The sequence below is a fragment of the Ambystoma mexicanum genome, chromosome 1q (assembly GCF_040938575.1).
Source record: "Ambystoma mexicanum isolate Mex_15411 chromosome 1q, UKY_AmexF1_1, whole genome shotgun sequence".
Classification (NCBI taxonomy): domain Eukaryota; kingdom Metazoa; phylum Chordata; class Amphibia; order Caudata; family Ambystomatidae; genus Ambystoma; species Ambystoma mexicanum.
The window spans coordinates 1,317,116,067-1,317,138,733 of record NC_090922.1 but is presented as its reverse complement, the minus strand read 5'-3'; the positions used below and the strand labels follow the sequence as shown (position 1 = coordinate 1,317,138,733).

The 22,667-nt window shown below is 44.4% G+C and overlaps 1 protein-coding gene across 1 annotated transcript in view; it reads left to right on the top strand.

The window, feature by feature from the left end:
- Window positions 1–22,667, top strand: part of LOC138546965 (sterol carrier protein 2-like) — a 757,362-nt gene that overhangs the window by 300,986 nt on the left and 433,709 nt on the right. The window contains exons 8-9 of the mRNA XM_069642177.1: window positions 3,670–3,756; window positions 7,689–7,839. Coding sequence (XP_069498278.1) covers window positions 3,670–3,756; window positions 7,689–7,839 — 238 coding nt within the window. The remainder of the gene's footprint in view (window positions 1–3,669; window positions 3,757–7,688; window positions 7,840–22,667) is intronic.

Genomic DNA, 22,667 nt, shown 5'->3' with positions numbered 1-22,667 from the left:
ATAGACACACTGGGTACTGCGCTAGATTTGTTTAAATCAATTAATGCGATGGCAGCAGCATTCGTACAATTGGTGTGGCTTTTTTTCAGACCACAATATGGAAGTTATATTGTAGAATATTGTACTTATTTGCGCTTGCCCTCCTTGTATTGACACTGTGAATAATCTGCGTTCCTATTCCATTGTATTGGTATTCCAATTGAATAAGTATCGCTAGAGAAATACTCTTGAATTTGTAATCCTTATAATAGAGGTTAATCGAGCTGACATGTGTATTGATTGACCTGTATGGTCCTTTTCAAGGCACTCAGTGTGATAACATTAAAGAAATTATATAAGTGCATGCAATACCATAAAATACATGTGCATAGGCCCAGCAAAGTGTTAATGATAAATTTGGTAACGTTGGAGAATATTATCAAAATAATTCATGAAAAACCTACAATGTAAGACCATATCCGATCGAGTTGGGATACCAACCAGAACCATGCAAAGTGGTAAAAAACCTCAGAATACAAATGGACATCACTCACTAAACCCACAATTCAATGCAGTAGTAAAGAAATGTGTCTTCCTCTTACACACAATCAAGAAATCAAGAGGACACTCTCCTTCTACACCTTCCCACACGGAGCACTCACCAGCCTCTCTTGTCATGTCCAAAATAGACTACGTCAACAGCGTCTATTTCGGAATGCCAGAATATCTTATGAAAGAACTACTATGAACACAGAACGTAGCAGCAAGACTACTCCTCAGACACACTAAGAGAACACATCACACCAGCACTGAGAATACTACATTGGTTACCAGTCAAAAAACAAATCTTCAAAATACTCTGCATAACACAGAGAGCAATCTATGGCCAGTAAGCAGACTTATAAGAGGGAGAAATCTCATCTACAAACCAATGCGAACACTAAGGTCCAGCAATGACATTCGCCTAGAACAGATACAATACGCAAAACACCAATTTGAAGAATCAGCATTCTCCTGCATAGCAATGAGACTTTGGAACTAGCTCGCAAAGGAAATACGAAGAACAGAAGATCACCTAAAAACATGGCTCTTTAACTCACCAAGTGAAAGAAAAAACACCAGCGTAACAGAATAAGAAACTGCGAAACCGGATCACCCAGAGAAACAAAAAAACTAAAATCCAAACTCAATATAATAAGATAGTGACCGTTTTTTCCAAACTGAAGCCACCAACCGCACATACAAGCTCTCATGCACTTTTCCCTCACAATCCCACTTATTAACCCATTTCAACCTCCTTCCTTTTCAAGTCTGCCTGGGTGCCTGGAGATCATAAGAATTGCAGTGGTGCGCGGTTTGAATTCCAAAACATAATATAACATACATGTTCGGTATTGTTGGTTAGCAGTGGGAATTCAGTCTTGGAGGGGATCCAGGATTGGATCAATGTGAGGCAGGCCTTCACCCTGTGGATGTCTGCGATGCAGGATATCTTAAGGTAGAGCTGCGTGTTTCGAGCAATTCCATGCAAAAGATTGGGCACAGTGAAAGGATGAATCCCGTGGGACTGAGGACAATCTTGCTGATTCCTATCTGGGCATGTAGATTATTGTTTAGTGTATGTGTCAAATGCTGCTGAGAGGTCAAGGACAACTCGGATTTTAAGGGCATCATCTATCACCTTGATGGTAGCTGTTGTTGTGCTGCGACCGGTATGAAGCCAGATGGGTAGGACTGAAAGAGGTTATTGGCTTAGATGTGTTGGAGCAGTTGCATGGCTACTGGTTTCTCACTATCGATCCTAGGAAGGATAGATGGGTGATGGAGCGGTCATTTCTGAGGTCGCCATATTCCAGTGTTGGTTTCTTAAGAAGTGGCAGGATTTGCCCATTCTTTAGGGTCAAGGGGTAGGGTGCCTTGAGTTAGGGAGTTGTTGATTGTTAGGTAAGGGAGGAGTGCTTCAGTCGTAAGGGTCTTGAGTACTGAGACAGGGAGGATGTTGTCTGCATACAATATGGCCTTGAGGTATGCTAGGATGGAAGCAAGTTCTTCCATAGTTAGTGTCTTGAAAGTTGTCCAGCAGTTGTGGTTTTGTGAGATGGGATGTGCAATGTGCTGTCAGTTGTGGCGTTGGGTTTTGTGTTGGTGGATCATGCCATTCTTGTTGATGAAGAAAGTCAATGGCAGGTTTTTTGATGGAATTTGCTACGGGTGGGTCGAGCAGAGCATTGCTGCAGTGCTTGATTGCTTTGAAAATGCTCTGCTTTCATTGTTGGCCTTGGCCTCTTTATGCATAGCATCCTTGCTGGGTTGGGGTAACTGTTTTCAGATCCTCCTTCACAGTGCAAAACTTGCCAATATTATTAATGGTGCTTGTACATTGTCAGCTACCTTAACCACATTTGCCTACTGGCGGTGATGAATGGAAATACAGCTAAAGCAGAGGGAACTAGAATCAGACATAGCTTGAGTATAACAAATGAAGTTAAAATATATATGCTCTCAGTTTTACCTGAGTTGTAATGTGAAGGCATTCCATAATTTTAGAGGGCAGAAGGACTGACCTCTGCGCCTGCTAAACCCTAAATCTGAGAATGTAAGCCTTTATGGCCAAAAGTGGAAAGCATTGAATGGGATTGAGAATGAGTTCAGTTTGGTTGCTAGAAAGGATGTGCAAGAGTTATGGAGGATCCCATGTTCAATACAGATGACCCCAAAGCCTTGTTTTCCCACTGAACTAGTGTGATGAGCACAGGGCATAAGAAATGTGGTTGGACAATCTTAGTAGCATTCATGCTGCAGACTTTTGTACTCTGTTGACGACGGTTAAGGTACAGGCCATATCCTACAACATGACGTTAACACAGTCCAGGTGTATGACAACTGCCTGCACTCTACTTGTAATGGAGAGGGAAGGCAAAACAAATCCTTTTGAAAAACATCAAGTTGAAGAAACTCTTCTTGACCACAGCTGTGACCTGTACTGCCAGATCATTGCTGGGATTGCTTGTGGTCTCGTGCAGAAGGGATGTACTATGCAGTTCGGACTGGCCTTTTTGTGGTAGGATCAGGCCTGATTTGCATATGGTCTTTATCTTTCTGTAATGGCTTGGCTGGCAAAGAACATTGGCCTGGAAAGTTGCCCAGAGCAATGCCAGATTAATTCTAAACCTTCCAGATATTACCTCTCTTGTTTTGCCAGATCATTGTTTGGGCAGCACTGAAGGTTCTTTGCAGGATTTAGGACCTTCTCCCTGCTGTTGAGGCATAAATGCAGGTCCAGTAGCCATAGACTTCACCAGAAGGACAGTGTGCAAAACTTCTTTCTGGCCACTGATTCCAAGTTTAATTACACATTTGCCCTTTTTTAAGAAGTATTTCGAGACTGGTCAAGCTTAGTTTCCGAATTGATGAAATGCATCACCTGTGAATAGTGAATTATGATCCAATGAATCCCCAGGAAACCCGCAAATGTTCCTGGTATTCCAGGGGTGTGTACCACCAATATTCACCTGTCACTTTTGATATTGACTATGACCGCAGGTTGCTCACAACTACCTCTAGCTTAATGTTATGAATGTGTTCTACATTCACGTGTTTGCATTTGGATATACTGTCCACATTCTGACTAAAGTCATAGTTTGTGTAACTTCAATTTTATAAAGTCCTCCAATTTGTATATTTTTGTAGATATTCACAGTTCCAGGATGAATATAGTTTGGAACAAGTACAGAATTCACGCAAAGTATTTGACTACCTGACGATGTTGCAGTGCTGGTAAGATGCATGTTACTTTCTCTTATTTCTTTACAAGAGCCATTAGGTTTGAGAAGTCAATTATTGTTTTAGCACATTACTAGGAGTATCTGAGCACATGGTACATTTCTGGAAGCCTAGGATTTGTTTTTGGGGTGTAGACTGTCATTTTTATTTCATTTCCTTTTTATACAAGAAATGGCAAAAATGTATAATATCATTAATACGAATATGTGTGTAGATTAGACAAGTGCTGCATTCCTCAAATATACTTAAGTACAGAGACGTCTAGATTTCATCAAATGATGGCAGACATTACGTTTTTAATGGCTTTCCTCAATTTCTGATTTTATCGAAATAAGGGTGCCTGCTGGGATAGAATACCACAATTTAGATCCCCATGCCAGAGAATGGATCTGTCAGTCTTGTGTGCGTTTCTCGGCTTAATGACTAGTAATGCATATCAAGCAAACTCGAAAAGCAGGCGGGTGATCAAAGACTAATCAAATTATTCACAGAGGAAAAATTCAAAGAATGTATCAGTGGGACCTAAATTAGCATCCCTTTGCCAAAGGCAAACACCTTACTGCAGCCAGGGTTGTAGGAGCGATGTCTTTTTGCCTACTCTTATTAGCAGAAACTGAGCCAGAATGTCTGTGAGGATTACCCTCAAACCTTTATCAGGATCCACAGACAAACACTAATGCACCACGATCATCAAGAAAAACGTGGGTAGAAAATAGCCACAGCAGTCAACCCTAGGATGGAAATGGAGAAACTACAATGAATAAAGAGCAATTAAAAAAAGGTACATGCAGATAACCATGGATGTATTTTCTCATTTAAGAGTATTAACATTTTGAGTATTGTAGAGATCACTTCAAACCTATGGCTAAAGATACCATCGCCCCTGAGAGATGACAGCCCTGGTTGTATAGATCAGATGGAGACTAAAGTGATGGCACAAGGTCGAATAAAAAATAAACCTAGTCCCAACAACATACAAAGTTATCTACAGAAAGTGAAGATGTCGAAAGGATGCAATCAGCAGGTCCAATGGCAATCGGCAGTCTGGCAAGGACTGGAGGTGACAATAAAATGGAAAATCCAAGAACTGCTCAGAAGAACCATCCGTGGTCTAGTAATGGCTGATCTTAAAAAATCTATTGAAAATCTCTGAGCTGGTCAGAGGTGAAAGTCTGTAGTGTGGCATGGACAAATTAGTAGAGAAACCAGGGGGCGGCCAGTGGTGGAGTCTGTGGTTATACAGAACTATGCAGCATTAAATCAGAAAAAAAGCTTAAGATGGAGACTCAATGAGGAGTAGGCATGGCCTACTTCTTTCCATAGTGAGGGGATGTCACATATTGGCGGAACTTTCCTAAAGCACCATACACTTTACGTAGAACCTTTTTGTGCATTTGCACAGGAGATCCTTCCAATTGCCTTGATCACCGAATCAAGGAACCTGCAAATGATATAATAACCATGACATCTGGCATACAAAATAAATCTGAGAACAAGATCTATATCTAGAGCAGGAAATTGGCCAGAACAAGACAGAACAGAGCTCTTGCAAAACCATAGCGCTGCCGGAGCTCTGCTCTGTCCTGTAGCCCAGGAAGCATACTGTGCTATTCCCGAGTTGAACTTTCACCGAAGGGCAGCCAACACTCCAGAAGACTCAGCTACCATAGAATGAACGTGCACACAATATAGAAACCTCCAAAGCCACCTATCCCGTATAGAAGCTGTCCTGATTAGTATGTATGTATTGCAATTTAGAGACATATTTTTGTTAGGATGAGTATTGTGACCAATGAAAAGCGGAGAGCCCAACTGCAAATAATCAAAGGGTTTCTTGCTGAATCACTAGAATTGACATATTTCATATATAACATTGTAGGCATTTCTTGTTCCCAAAATTCTCTTTGCGTTCATGCAAATCGCCATTCTTGGGTTATGAAAAGATGAGTTTTTGACCTGCTCTTGGCCCCACCCATGCCCCCACTGCTCACAAGGATGTGCGTGTTCCCGGAGTAATTTATTCCATGTCGAGCACTGTCTATATCCAGAAAAACTGACCGGATCCAAACTAGCTCCTGCAACTCAAAATTCAAACATAAGAAGTCCTGACCTATACTGGACTCATAGAATACATGTGTGAGTTTGGCTATTGCCATTAAGCAGTAAAGGTCATCTTCGCTCCGTTTCAACTCTTCAGCTTTAAGGACAGGTATGGTTTACTCTAGCCACCTCTTCTTGTATCTCACACCTTTAAAGTGGAATTTACAAGAGCCATTCCCCTCTACTGGTGTAAAGGGGGCAAGGCCAAGCATATAGAATTGAGCTCAGACCAGAAGTGTTCCAATGAGAGAATCGCTTGTCTGTGAACACTGTACCACTACTCACATGGGTTGTCACCTTCTGCCCTGAGGCCTTTGGACGAGTGGCACCATACACATTTGTTGTATTTGTTTTAGATAGGTATATAATGGGTTCCTCCACAAAAGTGTACATCTTTAACTTTGAGTTTAATGTCACACCTTTTTAAGGTAGGCCATTGTCACTGGCAGGACAAATGGAATGGAAATTAACATGATGCGCTCTATCATAACGTCTACTACACTCCACATCTAGTGACTCACAAGCAGGGATGAGCCAAAGGTTCTATAAGAAAAACATAACTCCATGTTTAGGAAGCTTGGGAGAGCTTATGGTTTGGGAGAGCTTAGAGTTTTTTCAGGATACACAAAAAAACAGGAAAAATACAGAATGGCTAAGGTGGAAATAAAGCACAGTTGGATTTATCAAAACAATTGGATTGAAATTGGGGTAAGCAGGATACAAAATTAGTCTAATGTCCAATTGGGACCTTGTTATAGGGGCTTATATATTTTTTTAAATGGCCCATCAAAGTCTTTGGCAGGAAAAAAAAAGTTCAGAAAATGTTTGTCTTTCTATGGATCTTTTAGCATGCTTGTGATAGAGGGCCAGATTGGCTAGGCATACGCCAATTAGACTTGTGGGCCAACTTGTCTGTGGTTGGACCCACTGAAGCAAAGTACTTCATACTTATCCTTGTTTTGGAGATAATCGTCTCAATGTTAAGCTGGTTGCTGGCAATATCCAATGAGGGCTTTGCCACTTCCGATCAGCTTGACATGTGCCAACTGTGATGGAATCATGAGGAGAAGATAGAGCTGGGTGTTCTGGATACAAAAGCAGCAGGAATCCACTCTGACGTAGTTTCCAGTTGGTCCGTCATGATGATATTGTTCCTGGGAAAAACCTGTTGGGCACTCACTAATGAATGCCAGTGTAAACAAAGGATGCATGTGATTGAACCTGCTCATTTGGAGACCTCGGCATAGAAGTTGAAACGTTCAAACCACTGTGGACTTTTTGGATCTCTCTTTTGCTGATCTTCTGAGACCACGAGAGAGCTGAATACATGACAGCAAATGAGCACTTCTTCACAGGAAGTCCTACTTGGATTAGAGAGGTTAGGACAGACCTACAACTCCAAGGCTGAGGCATGAAGATCACACAGGTACTCATTCTGGGTCAGGAAACAGGAAGTGATGTTCTGGAAGCTCCGAGTCAGTCCTTGGGTAAAGAAATGTTGAAAAATGGTTTCCTCAGCAGTGATGGGGCTTTCGCGCTTAAGAATTTTTATGGAAACTGTTCATGGCTAGCAATTTAAAGTATCCTTATCCCTGATTGATTAGATTTCTAGATCAGAACGTATACTATTAAGAATTCCTTGAACTGAAACACCTACTATATTGGTAATATTAATAGCTACTACCAGTGCCCCATACATCTGGCACCCCATTGGTTTTCTCTTAATGACTAGATTTGCTTTCAGAACAGCAGTCGAGCATAACAGTGATCTCCATTCACTCAAATTGAAGCTTTAGATAAAAGATGTGTCCTTGTCTTCCAACTAGCCCGACATCGGATGGCGCTGCTGCCGCTATTCTGGCCAGTGAGGAGTTTGTGAGGAAACACAGGCTCGAGCACACAGCTGTTGAAATCCTTGCACAGGAAATGGTCACTGATCTCTCTAGCACATTTGATGAATCCAGTGTGATCAAAGCGGTACGTTATTTGGTAATTTTCTGATTGCTTGTAAAAGGATTGTGTTTTCTGTAAATTAAAATATGAACGTTAATACAACAATAAGGCTCAATGAAATAGTGAATTATATTTTAGGCTCCTGGTGGAAATAACATACACTGACAGTGTGTCCAAAAGTTGTGTACAGCTCTTTTATATTGTAACCATCGCTGTCAACCAATCAATTTAGAGGTTGGGAGTCTTTTGCCCAAGTAAGCCTTCTAACCCTTGATTATGTGCCTCTAAAAGCATCAAGTCATTTTCAAACAGAAATGTGGCAAGATCACAGTGGTGATGGGATGCACGTCCAGACCTCCACACCTCCTAGACGATTAAGATTGTGAAATATTTATTAACATATGGAAATGACCACGGGGACGGTGTAGGGGGGAGGGGGCGTGTTATGGGTGGGGATAATTGGTGGGAGTGCGAAATCATACAGGGGCAAGTTTTCTGCAATTCAATCATATTGTATGTAGTACACACATAATCATAACCTGAACTAACATCGCATTTACGAGTAGGCCTGAATCCTCGCAGGCTGTTGTTACAGAAACACAGAATTACAAGGCCTTGTCCCTTGATTCACCATTGCACCCTGAGTCCCAGGAGCGGCAAGGGAACATGCATATGCCCCCACATCAGTTAGACCTTTTAAACTAATATGCAGGCATATGTGCAGCCAGAAAAGTGAAGGGCTGCGGCCTAGTACCAAGGTTGTATTCCCGGGAGTGAAGGCAGAGGTCTCAGAATGCCAAAACATAAATCAAGACTTTAAGACACCAGCGCTCCCCATAACAATTGTCACTCTATTTGAACTACCAGGTGTGCAGGGAAGTGGGCTCTAAATCCTTTGTGAACTGGATTGATTAATGGGACACTAGGTTTATCCCAGGGGAGGGGAACTGATAAAGAGTAAAACGGTGAACGACATGATCTATGTTTTGTGCCAGGGCAAAGCTAAGAATTATGCCCATACAGTGGGGAGGGCATGATGGGGGTGCCAATGTGTCTGAGATGAGAAAGGGCTGCTTTGTTCATAAGGACCAGACTGACCTTGAGGTTTCTCACTGAGTTCACAGTGATAACCAGGTGCATGGCATGTGGGTAAGATCGAAGATAGGATGGTGCTAGCCGATGTTAACCAATTGCTTTTTAGCATTTCTTAATGGATGAATACATCACCCATGTGTAGTGAAGAGGAGCAAGAAGATAACAGAACCAGTTGGAAGATGGGTAACATGTAATTATTTTTGTAATGTTTTTTATTGTATATGGTTATAAAAAAACCTTTTACAAACAAAGGATAAAAACAAGTATTTACAAAACATTATGCATTTTTTTAGTTTCCTCCAACTTAACAAACCAAAATATGCTTCGCTCGGGCCTATAACTATGGACCCTGGGGAATTACCTGAGTCGGTAATGCCCCCGCCGCAAGTTACCAGGGCACTAAAAGCATTTTTTTTTCCCCCGAAACGCTGCAGCGTTTCAGGAGGAAGAAGAAAAAAAAAGAAAGACAAATAAAATGGCCGCCGGGAAAAGGAAAACTGAGTCAGTTTTCCCTTTCCATGGCGGCCATCGGGAGTGGACATGCTGGTAACTGAAGTGTTCCCAGCGCATCCGCTCCTGAAAAAAAAGAGGGTAAGTAGGGTTTGGGAGGGTGGAAGGGAGGGTAAAGGACATTTTTTTTAAAAACAATAAACATGCGTCCCCGGCGGGAGACGATGGAAGCCTCCAGCCGTGTGGAGGCTCGGAGCGGGGATGGCAGTTGGACACACTGTTATAATCAAGACAACCTTGTTTTCGGAAATGGTTCAGCCTTTATATATTGCAACAAAAATGGAACGTAGAATCTCCTACCTGAACCTGGATGAATGGTTGGATCCTCTCTAATCGGGTCTAGGAGGTTTTAAGGATGAAGTGTGGAATATCAATCGGTTTCCCAGCAGATTATAGAAATCCCCCTGGAAACGCCTCCGTTGCCCAGTTTAAACACTTGGCCACCGGAGGGATAACAGGGAAACCCTCACTTGGGAAAAAACCCTGGGAAGAGCTGCTGGGGAGAGTTGTTTTACCGAGAAGGGCAGGAAGGGACTGGAGATCCGTCTCTAATTTGTGATGTTTCCTTACTTGCTGTTTTGCTGCTGAAGAGGTATAGAAATAGAGACACAGGAATAAGTTTCAGGATGGAAAGAGCAAAAGGACACAGCCAGGAGTACTAGTGTACTGAAAGGGTCGAAATTACCATAAGAATCTCTAGACAGAAACTTTTGGTATCAGGGAAAGAAGAGTCCGTATATTCTCAATGCTGTAGAGGTAAACCCAAGATTAGAAGGGATACAGGTTGAAGGAGGATAATACAGAAAAAGAAGATATGTCCCTTACGTGACAGCATTCAACTGTCTGAGGCAAAGAACTGGCGGACGGTCAGGAACCGGCTTTTCGAATGTAGAGGACTGAGCTGTAATACTGTTATAATCAAGACAACCTTGTTTTTGGAAATGGTTCAGCCTTTATATATTGCAACAAAAATGGAACGTAGAATCTCCTACCTGAACCTGGATGAATGGTTGGATCCTCTCTAATCGGGTCTAGGAGGTTTTAAGGATGAAGTGTGGAATATCAATCGGTTTCCCAGCAGATTATAGAAATCCCCCTGGAAACGCCTCCGTTGCCCAGTTTAAACACTTGGCCACCGGAGGGATAACAGGGAAACCCTCACTTGGGAAAAAACCCTGGGAAGAGCTGCTGGGGAGAGTTGTTTTACCGAGAAGGGCAGGAAGGGACTGGAGATCCGTCTCTAATTTCTGATGTTTCCTTACTTGCTGTTTTGCTGCTGAAGAGGTATAGAAATAGAGACACAGGAATAAGTTTCAGGATGGAAAGAGCAAAAGGACACAGCCAGGAGTACTAGTGTACTGAAAGGGTCGAAATTACCATAAGAATCTCTAGACAGAAACGTTTGGTATCAGGGAAAGAAGAGTCTGTATATTCTCAATGCTGTAGAGGTAAACCCAAGATTAGAAGGGATAAAGGTTGAAGGAGGATAATACAGAAAAAGAAGATATGTCCCTTACGTGACAGCATTCAACTGTCTGAGGCAAAGAACTGGCGGACGGTCAGGAACCGGCTTTTCGAATGTAGAGGACTGAGCTGTAATAATAAGTACGATACTTAAACCGTGCAGAAATATAATGGATGGTAGCAAGAGACTGGAACTAGATGGGAAGTCTACCTGCCAAGGGAACGTGAGACGAAACCGTGATAAGTCGCGCACAAAGGGGGCGTGGCTTGGAGATTTCAGTTTCAAAAGCCTCGGTCTGATTGTTTGCTGAAGGCTGTAGACAGATGGAAGGACAAAAACGGTGGTAAGGATGGATAAATGAATATAAAGGAATGGGAAACGAGGATAGATCGTAAAGCAGGATCGCTAAACTCACTAAGCGTTTGGGTACTCCTATGAGAGTAGCAACGCACTGGTCCTCAGGATCTCCCGGCTGATATACCGAGGAGGAAGTGACATCCGGATCCTGCGTTGTTCGAAGAGGATTAACAACTAGACCGTTGCTGGGTCTTCTGTCACACCCCGGCGCGGCCATCTTGAAGTAAGTAAAAACGGGATGATTCGTCTTCACGATCATAACAGTATGCCCCCTTTTAAGTCCAGATCCTCCCGGCTTGTCTGGGTGTCTGTGATGGAATTGTTTAAGAGGCGAGGTGCGTGTACCGCATCTTCAGGTTCCCAGGTTCGGTCTGAGGGAGAATATCCCTTCCAATCAACCAAGTATTGTAGATGACCTTGGTGAATGCGAGAGTCACAAATTCCTTTTACCTCGAACTCAGGTCCTGATGAGACCAAGATTGGAGGAGGGCGAGTAGTTATAGTTGGATGAAATGAGCTTCGATTGTCTGGTTTCAATTGAGACACATGAAAGACAGGGTGAATACGCGACCAGGTGTTAGGGAGAATCAGTCTGAAGGCCGCACTGCCAATGGGAGTAGCCACCCGGAATGGACCGAAATATCTAGGTGAGAGCTTGGATGGAACAAGATGTCTAGGAAGATACCGTGAGGATAACCACACCCAGTCTCCTGTTTTGATACTAGGTCCTGGGGTACGAGAGCGATCAACAAACTTCATTTTCTCCTGGGTCTGCAACAAGATGTTTTTTGCCAACTTGTGGCCTTGCCGAATTTGATCCATTAAATTATCGACGTCGGGAAATTTGTGTTCCAACCGTTTTAATGTAGGAAATGATTAAGGACTGAATCCGTAGGAGCAAAAAAAAGGAGAGCTGTGAATGGCGGAGTGGTAAGAGTTGTTATAGGCGTACTCTGCCAATGGAAGTAGGTCTTTCCAGTTATCCTGAGCCGCAGAAATGTAATTTCTAAGGTATGCTTCCAGAGTCTGATTGAGTCGTTCTGTCTGCCCATTGGACTGGGGGTGATAACCAGAACTGAGAGCTCGAGAAATCCCGAGATGCCGACAGATGTGTTTCCAGTAGAGAGATGTATATTGTGTCCCACGATCAGATATGATTGTTTCTGGCAAGCCATGTAATGAGAAAATGTGATTAATAAAGACTCGTGCCATCAGGGCTGCAGAAGGAACCCCAGCGAGGGGAACAAAGTGAGCCATTTTTGTGACTGAATCTATCACCACCATGATAGCTGAACATCCTTTTGAAGGTGGAATGTCAACGATGAAATCCGTTGAGATTATCTGCCAAGTACGGGAAGGTAGAGGCATCTTGACCAACAACCCTAACGGTGGTTTTCGTGGTGATTTATTTTGCAGGCAACAGGACAGGACCCAATGTATTTCTTTGTCCTCCCGTAGTGTGGGCCACCAGAACCAACGCGAAACCATTTCTAGTGTGGAAGTGATTCCACGATGTCCTGCCACCTTGGACTTGTGTCACATATCCAAGACCTCCTTCTGAAGGGGGGTTGTAGGGATGAATGCCCGATTACCATAAAAATAACATCCATCTTCCTTGACCAATGCTGGTTGTGTACATGGTGGTGATCCAGATGTTCCTACTGATTTGGATTGAGTCCTCAGTCGAGATAGGAAATCAGGAACGATATGTAAACCTAAAGCCCTTCTGGCAAAAATTGGTTCTGATCTAAAGGAATCATCGGGAAGTTGTTCCTTGCGGGATAGAGCATCAGCGATAAGGTTATCTTTCCCAGGTATGAAAGTGAAAGTAATTCTGAATGGAGAGAAGAAATGAGCCCACCGAGCCTGGCGGCTGTTACACGTCTGGGCGTACAGTAGAATACGAAGATTGTGATGGTCTGTTCGTACTTCAACTGGGTACTTAGCTCCTAGTAATAGATGACGCCACTCTTCAAAAGCCCGTTTGATGGCGAACAATTCCTTCTCTAACACAGTATAATTTAGTTCAGCAGGTGCCAATGTCTTTGATAAGTATGCCACGGGTTGTTCTTGCTTGTAATGATCAGTTTGAAGAAGAACAGCTCCTAAAGCATACTGTGATGCATCAGTCTCCACGATAAATTGACGATTTTGATCAGGTGTAAGCAGGATAGGAGCAGATGTGAATAGGTCTTTGAGCCTTCTAAAGACTTGGTCAGTCTCCTCAGACCAAGAAAAGCCATACCTTTTTTTAAAAGGTTTGTCATAGGTTGGGTCAGGCTGTCAAGTGTTCAATTCCCTTGCCAATATGATCTGATCTCGCCTGAATTTGAGTTTGATTTTTTTACTAAAAATGAGGATAGTCGTCAAGAAGGCATGGAGTGCAGTCCAGGTGGGATTCCAATAGGCATTAATGACAATAAGCTGGGAATCTGGCTTGTTTGATCTTAAAAGGGCTCTACAGGCCTGAATGCCCATTTTATTATTAAAAATTAAATCAGAGTCTTTACATATTGAGTTCTTGAATGCCATCCGTAATCCCCCCCCGATGGTCTACCCATAGCTTTTTGTTGTGCAGTTTGGGAGTATAATGTTAACCCCTCAATTTCCAATGGGTTAACTAGCCAGGTTTCCTGAAAAATAATAATGTCATTATTACCAAATAATTGTTCTCTCATCTCCCTAGATTTGAAAGTATTGGAGCCACTCGTATTCCAACTAACACGCTAACATTCATTTTGACTAAAGGCATTGAGTTCCCACTCCTAATTTCTAGAGGACTTAGCTCAGGGGTTCTGGTAGGAGGTTTTAGGACCTTTTCATGTTGGGCTTCTTGCTTAACATTGTTCTTGCTGTGCAGTTCCAAATCCCTTGGAATTGCCTTTGGTCCTAAAATCTCCTGATTATTAGGTCCCCATTCTCCTCCCCTTTCAGTCTCTTCTTGAAATGAGGAAAACCCTGTCAGGCCTTATTTTTCTAAATCTCTTGAGGCACCTAGAATAGCCTTTAGTGCTTTAATAGAGGTAAGACCTACTTTAGCAAGATGAACATTTTGATCAATAGGAAACACACAAACTCAATGTCCTCGGAGGAAAACAAATAATGGCTCGATATCTTTTTGAAGTGTGATAAAATCACACTTCTGCTGAGAGTTTTAAACTTTGGGTTCTTTATTACAGTCTTAAGCCAAACTCTCAGAATGGCAAAGTCTGATGTTTCCTCTTCATTGCTCTTCTGGGAAGAGAATTCACTTTCCATTCCACGTTGTTCAATGCTACTACTGCCCATTCCCTGGGATAACAAAATGCTTCCCTTGCCCCCAGCCGACCTTCTTTGGCCTCTGTGATTTTGGCTCTCTCATTCCCATCCATTTTTACTTTTTTCGCTTGTTGCAGGAGATTGGAGCTAAACCTTTGAGTAGAGCACTTTTATTTTAATAAAGATTGGGGCCCATGGAGGGGCTGTGGTCAAAAGGGCGGGCTGGGCCTGGGTTAGGTTTTCATTCCACTGGTCCAGCTCTATTTTTTTCTCAACCTTATTTTCTTTGCTTCGCTGATTGTTAGGGTCTGTAGGGCTTTGAATCAGCCAGTCAGTTTGTTGCCCCCACGCTGACACTTACAATCCCAATTGCCTGGATTGTAACTCCTTTCAGGTCTCCCCTTCTATCTTGTCGTGGGTTATCCAATTTTTTCAGTCCACAAGTCGTAGAGGTTTCCTCTTGTGCCTTATTGTTTTCCAATCTTACAGGTGGAGGTTTCTGTTTGTCCGATGTTGAATCCTCCCTTGTTGGTAGCGAAATCGCCTTTAAGAAAGAATGTGCTTCTGAGTCCTACAGTTTTTGTCTTTTTCTTTTTTCTTTTTTTTTATTTAGTTCTTATTTATTGGAAATGACATTTTTTGTTTAATTTTCTTAGCGTCTCTTCTCTTTATTCTCCTTCTTTGATGATTTTGGTGACCGGCCTCAATCCAATCTGTCTCTCCTTTTTCCATAGCTAGTTGCGTTTTCTCAGGAGTGCTTTGCTGAGGGTCTCCCTCCATATCAGCTCCCCCTTCTACAACATAAGCCAGTCTTCTAAATTCCTCCAATGTGGATTCCGAAAGGGTTGCATCATCAAATGGGTGGTTCACCTCATCTTGCTCTGCCCTTTACAACTTCGCTCCTTCTAGATTTTAATTGAAGTGAGAGTTCTTGGAGCCCTCGGCCGGCATCTTCACCCATCTTCTTCGCCTGGAGGGAGCCTTGGATTGCTGAAATATCTAGGCCTTGTTTTGTCATTTCAAGTCTCATTTCTTTGATGGTCGGGATTAATATTGAGTTAATGGCATTGCTGATTCCTACCATAGTTGAATCACAACTGGCTGTTTCTTTTGTGAGTTCCAGTAATGTCCCTGCTTGCGTTTGCACCTCCAGTTTTAGTAATTCGAAGACCGAGATAAGAAAAATCAGCGCGAAATTAAAAGCAAATAATGTAGCTTCTTCGCCTGTGGATTTTCAGGTGGCAGGCTATCATTAGCTGGGGTGTTTTTGTCACTTAGATTTTCTTTTCGGCTCTCCTCCTCCAAGGAGCAAAGGGACTGATTGTCCTGAGCCTCCATTATCAAATCTGAGTCTTCCATTACATCAGTTGCTGTTATATTTGTGCTTACATCTGCTCCTCCCCGTATGGGGACAAGTCGCTGCATTGAGCAGGGAGAATAGAGCCCGATAGTGTTAACTCCTCCACATCGATCATGCTTCTGTGCCTTTTTCCACAAAAGTGGTCCTTGATTTTTTTGGGGGATTGTTGTAGTAGTAACTGTGTATTCTAGCCTTTGTTTCCACATGAGGGCTATTTCAGATGGAGTTCCTTTATTAGTCTCTCCTGCTTACAGGGTGTGAAGGGCAGGATACGCATGCACTTGTGTGTTCACCCTTAAAATCTGGTTGTTTGGTAGAATTTCAAAGATGGTTGCTGGATTTGGATGTTGAGTTACTAATGCTGCTAGAGAGCTCCGAGATGAACCATCCCACTCCGGGGATCTATTGTCATCTAGGAGAGACCCAATGCGCGCAGATTGTACTTCTTTGATTGTGCCCCTTTTGTGCCCATTTCCGAATATGAAGAGCCAACAAGGTTTTGTACAATCTGAATAAGAAATGCTGGGCGCAATGGATTGATTATGATCTTTTAGGATTTTTAAGATTATTTGCCTAACGGGCTCTGGGTGAATTTGAAGCGCGTGAATATGGAGTTAAACGTCCGAGGCTAAACTTTCCCGCGAAGCGATTTGACTGTATTCGATGCACCCCTTTCTTTGAGAACATTCCGATATTTTTAAAATCCTCTTTTCCTTTCCCTTGTTTACTCCACTCTAGTGCCTTGGGGCTCGAGGCAAATTCACCACTTCCCTCCCTGTGATGCACACAGAAAGCAATGATACTCGCACTCGCCAGACTAACTACCTACCACCGGTGGGTGAAGTTTCAGTGTATGTAATTTGTAGTGGTGTGAATAGGGACTGCAATTCGCAAACAAATGTAATACTCAGGTACTTTTAATAACTGGAAAGGTGTGTAGCAGGCCCTATCTGCAGACACCTGCCCTTCGAGGCACCGGCTGGAGCAGGTGCAGTCAAAACCTGCTTTCCACCAGTAACTACAGGGAAGCATGGATAGGGAGGGACTTCCAAGCTTCGGCCCCAGCAAAGGGCCCCCCTAGAGCTCAATTCAGCTCAGTGTGGCTCTAGGTCAAGGCTCCGATTAAAACAGCAGACACTTGCCACACTTGCATTGCCTTGCTGTGCTTCTGCAAACATGTCTCCTGGTACAGCGTACCGTTCCAAATCGCTCCAAGCCGCGTCTCTGGCAACACGCTTCCACTTGGCTCTGTTAGAGGAAAGGACCTCATGCGTATGGGTGTCACGTCACTAAGAAAGAGCCGCTTCCTACAACCAACCACTGCACTGCAAGCTGTAATTATTAGCATGTATATAGGCAGCAGCCAGTGAGGGTGAGAGATTAACACTGTATAGCAGAGGTACGAGGGGGGTGTTTGTGTTGGGCAGTGTAGAGGAGAGTGAGTATGTGTGGGTGACAAGGAGATTTTTGGTTGATGTAGTAGAAAACCACATGGTGTTGTGTATATATATTGTATATATTTCTTTTTTTTTAGATTTTATGTTATGGTTTATGGAGTAACAGGATCCTTTCCTTAGGTAATAGGGGAGAAGACAGCGCTGTATAATGGAAGAGAAGAGAATATGTATAGAAGCTCTGTACGTTTAGTGAGTCTGGGACCTCTCCGTCCGGTATAAAGTGGGTGGGGGCGTGAGAAATAAAAAGTAGTTGTGGTAGAGGCCCTTAGTGTCCTAGGAACTCCTCATCTGATATAGTAGGGGTGTTGGAACGAAAAAGTAGATTTTATTGTGATCGTAGTGTTGGCGATTGTTTTTGTTGTATTGTGGTTAGTAGTGTTTGACATAGAATTGATTGACGTGTGTTAAGCAGAATTACACGCAGTACCCTTTGGGAACACTACACACTATTAAGACTACAAGTGACAGTACAATTTCACCTTTGGTACAAGCCTGTACTATACAGTTATTGTTACGCTCACCTGGTATCCACGGGACTCCACCCAGCTGCCGGAACCCTGGTGCCCTTCTCGGTCGCTTCCAGGTATTACCAACGAGGAGTTCTTTCTGGAAAACAGGTGGGCAATGTTCAAGATTGAGCAACTGGGGAAATAACCACCCAATACCCAGTATGCCCGCAGCACCTCCCCGGGCCTTTCCTCACCTTGTTTTGGGCTTTGGCGAGCTCTCCGTCCTGCCTTCTTGGCAGGGGCGCGTTGTCCTCTGTGGGCGATTGCATCGAGTTACTTCACTGATGCGGCCCCTTTGAGTCTCACAAGTAGGTCTTATTACTGTTATTCTGTAAGCCTTTCTTTGAACTAATGATGTCTTTTCTCTCCCAGTAGGTGCGCGAGAGTCCACCTGTGGGCCGTTGGCTGGATTTGGGCTCACCGGCAAGTGATGGTGTTTCGGGAGCGCCTCAATGTGGTAAGTGGGCGCTATACGTAGCGCTATGGTGCCGTGTTTCTGCTAACCTGTTGTCTTTTATTCCCAAAGCAAGAGGCTCCTGAGCGGTGCTGGTCGATGGGCGACTTGAGAGATAAGTTGCCGGCTCTGATGTAAATGTCTAATGTCTCTTTTCTCTCTTTTTGCAGGTTCGAAGATCCAAGAAGCTTGCTGTTCCTTGGGTGCTGATTGCACTCTGCGGTGGAATCTCAGGTAAGCTGCTGAAAATAACGATGTCCCTTTGTTTTGCAGGTGCGGACTTTTCGAGGTTCAAAGATGCTGCAGAACACGATGAGGGTCACGTTGCTGGAATGCAAAGTAACGCGAAGCGTGTACTGGTTTTCGGGTGTGGTTTATATAGCCTGCAGGCATCCTAGGTATCACTGGGCCTGGCACACCCCAAATGCTAGACCGCATGGTTCAGTTTAGGAACTGAGCCACGTGGAGGCATCCATGTTGTTGCGCAATGCCCTTATGGGCCCTGATTACTGCTCTAGCATATGAGCCTGGCACGAAAGGCGCCTGGACTGACACCAAGAGAGTCTGGGGGCAAATGTCAAGGCCCTTGAGGGCCTGATGGGGGTAGAAGTAGCCCACCTGGCCTGGCTATCCAGGCTTAGGGCAGGGATCGTGACAGTTATAGTGGTAGCAGTATCGGAGCAGCCAGACTTATTTCAAGAGTAAGTGAGCAGTACAAGTTTTTACACAAGGGACAGCAATTACTATGGTTCAGGCAAACACTGACTCAAGGTTTGTAAGTAAAGAATATATATTTATTTACTCAACAGTTGTATAACATTTCACTATTATAAGCAAGATAAAAATCGCAATCAAAAATACACCACACCACTTCCCTTAAATTCTAGACAAGTTAAGCTCACAAAATGAAGTGGGAGAAGAATGGCACTCCAGCAATTTAAAAGGGAGGGAAAGACAAAGTTATTAGAAATTAGGCAAAACCAGCAGGTAAGTAAGCAGGGCAACTGAACAAGAGAGACTACAAGGGTAAAATCAGATAGAAACGGCTTAGGGCCAAAGTCAATGGTTCAAAAGTCTTTTGCTCAAGATAATAAGTTCAGTGTAGTTCGCTGTAAAGTTTGTGGCACAGATTCTGGACGAGGTTGGTTGGTAGAAAAGTTAGGTAAAAGAGAAGAGAAGGACAAGCACTCGGATTGGAAAAAGATTTCAAACACTTTCTCCGCGGCTGAGTGAAAAGCACAACCGGATTTGCACAGTACCTTAAAATGGAGAGGGAGCTGTAGCTGAGGCGGACGTTCCTGGTGGTTCCTGCAGGCTCACTGTTCCTGAAGCGACTGTCGGACTGACAAGAAGTAGGAAGACTGAAGGGTCCTGCGCCACCCAGGGAAGAAACCAGCAGCAGAGCAAAACAACGAATAAAAGGTGCGCTCCTTAAAACCCAAGCAGGATCCGACCTTCCTGGCTATCCAGCCCACTGTAGCTCTGTACAGCGAATTCGACCAGAGGAGGGGTCCTGGCTTGCAGTTTGGGCGAACTGGTTGGTCCCACCAGCTCAAGGGAAGAAGTTTCCTGGAGGATCTTCTGTCGTCGGATTTGGAGATTCGGCCCTGCAGCAGGGCTTCACCGCGCGGTTCAGTCGTTGTAGGGGTCCTCTTCTTCCAGTTCCTCGTTGGTTCTTTTGTTCCAGTGGCGACTCTGCTCTCCCAGTCCCAGAGGCCTGCTTTTTATGCAGTTTTCCCCCATTCATACAGCCTGGCTGTCAATCACACAGCAGGGTGGCTCCCCAAAGCCAGTCCCCTTAGCCAATCAGACAAGAGTGTGACTTGGGTTGCTAGGGCAACCCATGGCAGGAGTCTGAAGATCCCTCCCTCACATCCTGCCCCTCTAGACTATCAGGCGCCTTAAGGAGGGCTTCTGTGCAAAAGCCCGCGAAAAGACAGCGAACAAAGGAATCATCCCCAGTTTGGCACGTAGAGTAAATCACGAGAAAGACTTTAACAAAAAGAAATGGCGAATAAACCCAGCCGGAACCAAAATAAAATGTATTTGGTCAAGCGGGTTTATGTTCGAGGCTATTATAATAACCTAAAACAATACCACGTTTATATAGTATAATCGCGGTAGAAAATATCGGGTAGATACCACTGCCACCAGCCAAGTCTTAACGTTAAGGGAGCAAAACAAGGCTCCAAGAGCACAGACAAAAAGGGATAGGAGTTAACCCTTTCCAGCACTCCATGTAAGATGTGGTGTACTGGGTCTGTAATTTAAATTGACTATATAAAGTTAATGGCAACTTTAACTGTTTCTGGGGGACAGTAGTCAGCCCCAGAAGAATGGAGTCAGAGGGAAGTCTCAAAGACAACCCAATGTCACTGCATTGAAGGTGCTGTGTAACGCACACAAAAAGTGGTGCACTTGGAGTAGGTGAGGCTCCAGTGCCCAAGATCACACAAAAAGTGAAAACACGCACAGAAAAACACATGTAAGAGTGGGAAAAAGTCTCACACTCTTACCAGGTGAAAAGATAAACCCTAGAAATCTAGCAAAGCTGCTGAGGGACTCATTAGGTAAGGGGAATCAGCCATTTATTGAGAATTCTCCCTAACAACGTGTGATGTAGAAAGGATGTGAGACGTGTGTGTGTGTGTGTGGGCGAATAGGTGTGAGTTTGGGGTATGAGAGGGGGGCACGGGAGAGGTATACTGGGTTGGCGTGGTGGAATAAGGGTGTTGTCCATATTATAAACACAACAATGGGGAAGGGTTGTTTGTATTATAAACACAACAATGGGGAAGTTGCTTTCATGGAGCCAACAACTCCGTTGGATTACATGTGCAAGGCCATTCCACTGTTTTGCGACAAGATTCTTAAATACAATAGGGAATGGCATGCAGAAACAATTAGATGGATGTTCACGCCATAACTGGACCAGTATACAAAAAACAGAGCGATGTTAATTCATATGTATGTTTTTAAGGGGCGTGGCCTGAGAGCATGTGAAAGATGTCTCTGTGGAGCTCTCCTGCCAGATCCTACAAAAGATATTGTTTTTGATACGCAAATGGTGAAATGCCAGCGTGAAGTGTAACGTTGGGTGCCTGAGACAACGCGGTAGCGGGCACTTGGTCAGAAGCGGAGCGAAAATCAAGTTAAAACGACGCACACCTGAGGAGAGAAGTGGAGGAGGTGGCAATCTAAAATGGCGGCGATTGCTGCAGAGCAGTGAAGAGGGAGGCCCGGAGTGACAACTACATGCAGCCGTAAGGGAGTAGGACAAGACAACCGCAGATGGTCCGCCTCCGGTTGGGAGGCGCACAGTGAGAGCGCGGCTGCAAAGTGGCGAGCAGGGGGTGGCGTTGTCCCCCGCATTGCGAAGAAGATCAGGTCCGACATGGCAGCGATCCGTGTAGGAACCCGGGACCCCAATGGTGAACTACAAAGAGGCCCGGACCTCCAATACGGCGGGCGGCCCCATAATGTAGAGCCAAGGGCAGTGCAGCCCCTCAAACCCCCTCACACGGTCGTGGCACCCGATCAGCAGCCCGACTAACAGAAGGCATCGCAAACGTGTGCAGATTGTAAACAGCAGATGCAGCTTCCCTCCGGTGAGCTGCGTTCGCACGGAGAGGAGCCACCAAGAACACGGGACATCAGCTGAGCATTCCAGCACGGTGGAAGTACATATGCACACTACAGCACATCCTGGGCTTCAGAGCACAGGCTAGCCTGAGACAACTCACGACTTTGTTCCCCAAGGAGCGCCACTAATTATAGAAGCACCTATACACGCAGGCATGCAAACATTTCAATATAACGGTGCCCCATAACCAGCACTGCGGGAGAGCACCTGCAGGCGCTCATGAGCCCAGATTACTTATGACAAGGGGTGTTGTGTGAGACCAGAAGCGCATCAGGCCACGGCAAAGCCCAAACCAATCACCCCAGAAGAGACAGGCTCCAGTAGGGGGCCCAGGGTGACACGAAGCGCTGGAAGAAAGTGGGGACAGTTACAAAGGACTGCACGAGACACGCAAGGAACGACCACCCCGCTGACAAGCCCGTACTGGCCAATTCTACCTAAGCAGCAACAAACACAACAGCATCAACCAGGCACATGCAAACAACTAAGCGGTAAGAGCCGCAAGGGACATACAATTGACACAAAGCTGCCATATACAACCATCATATGCTAGACGGACAGAGGAAAGCGGTAACACACCAGAAAAGTACTCCGGCAGCCCCCTGACAAGCCACAATGGACAATTACGCCAGGAAGGCAGACTCGTTGAGGGACCCTCAACAGGGGGAAATATCACCTGAAGATGCTGTAATGGAAATGCAGCAGACATCAGACCACCAGGAAGCTATTGAAGCCATGCGCGCC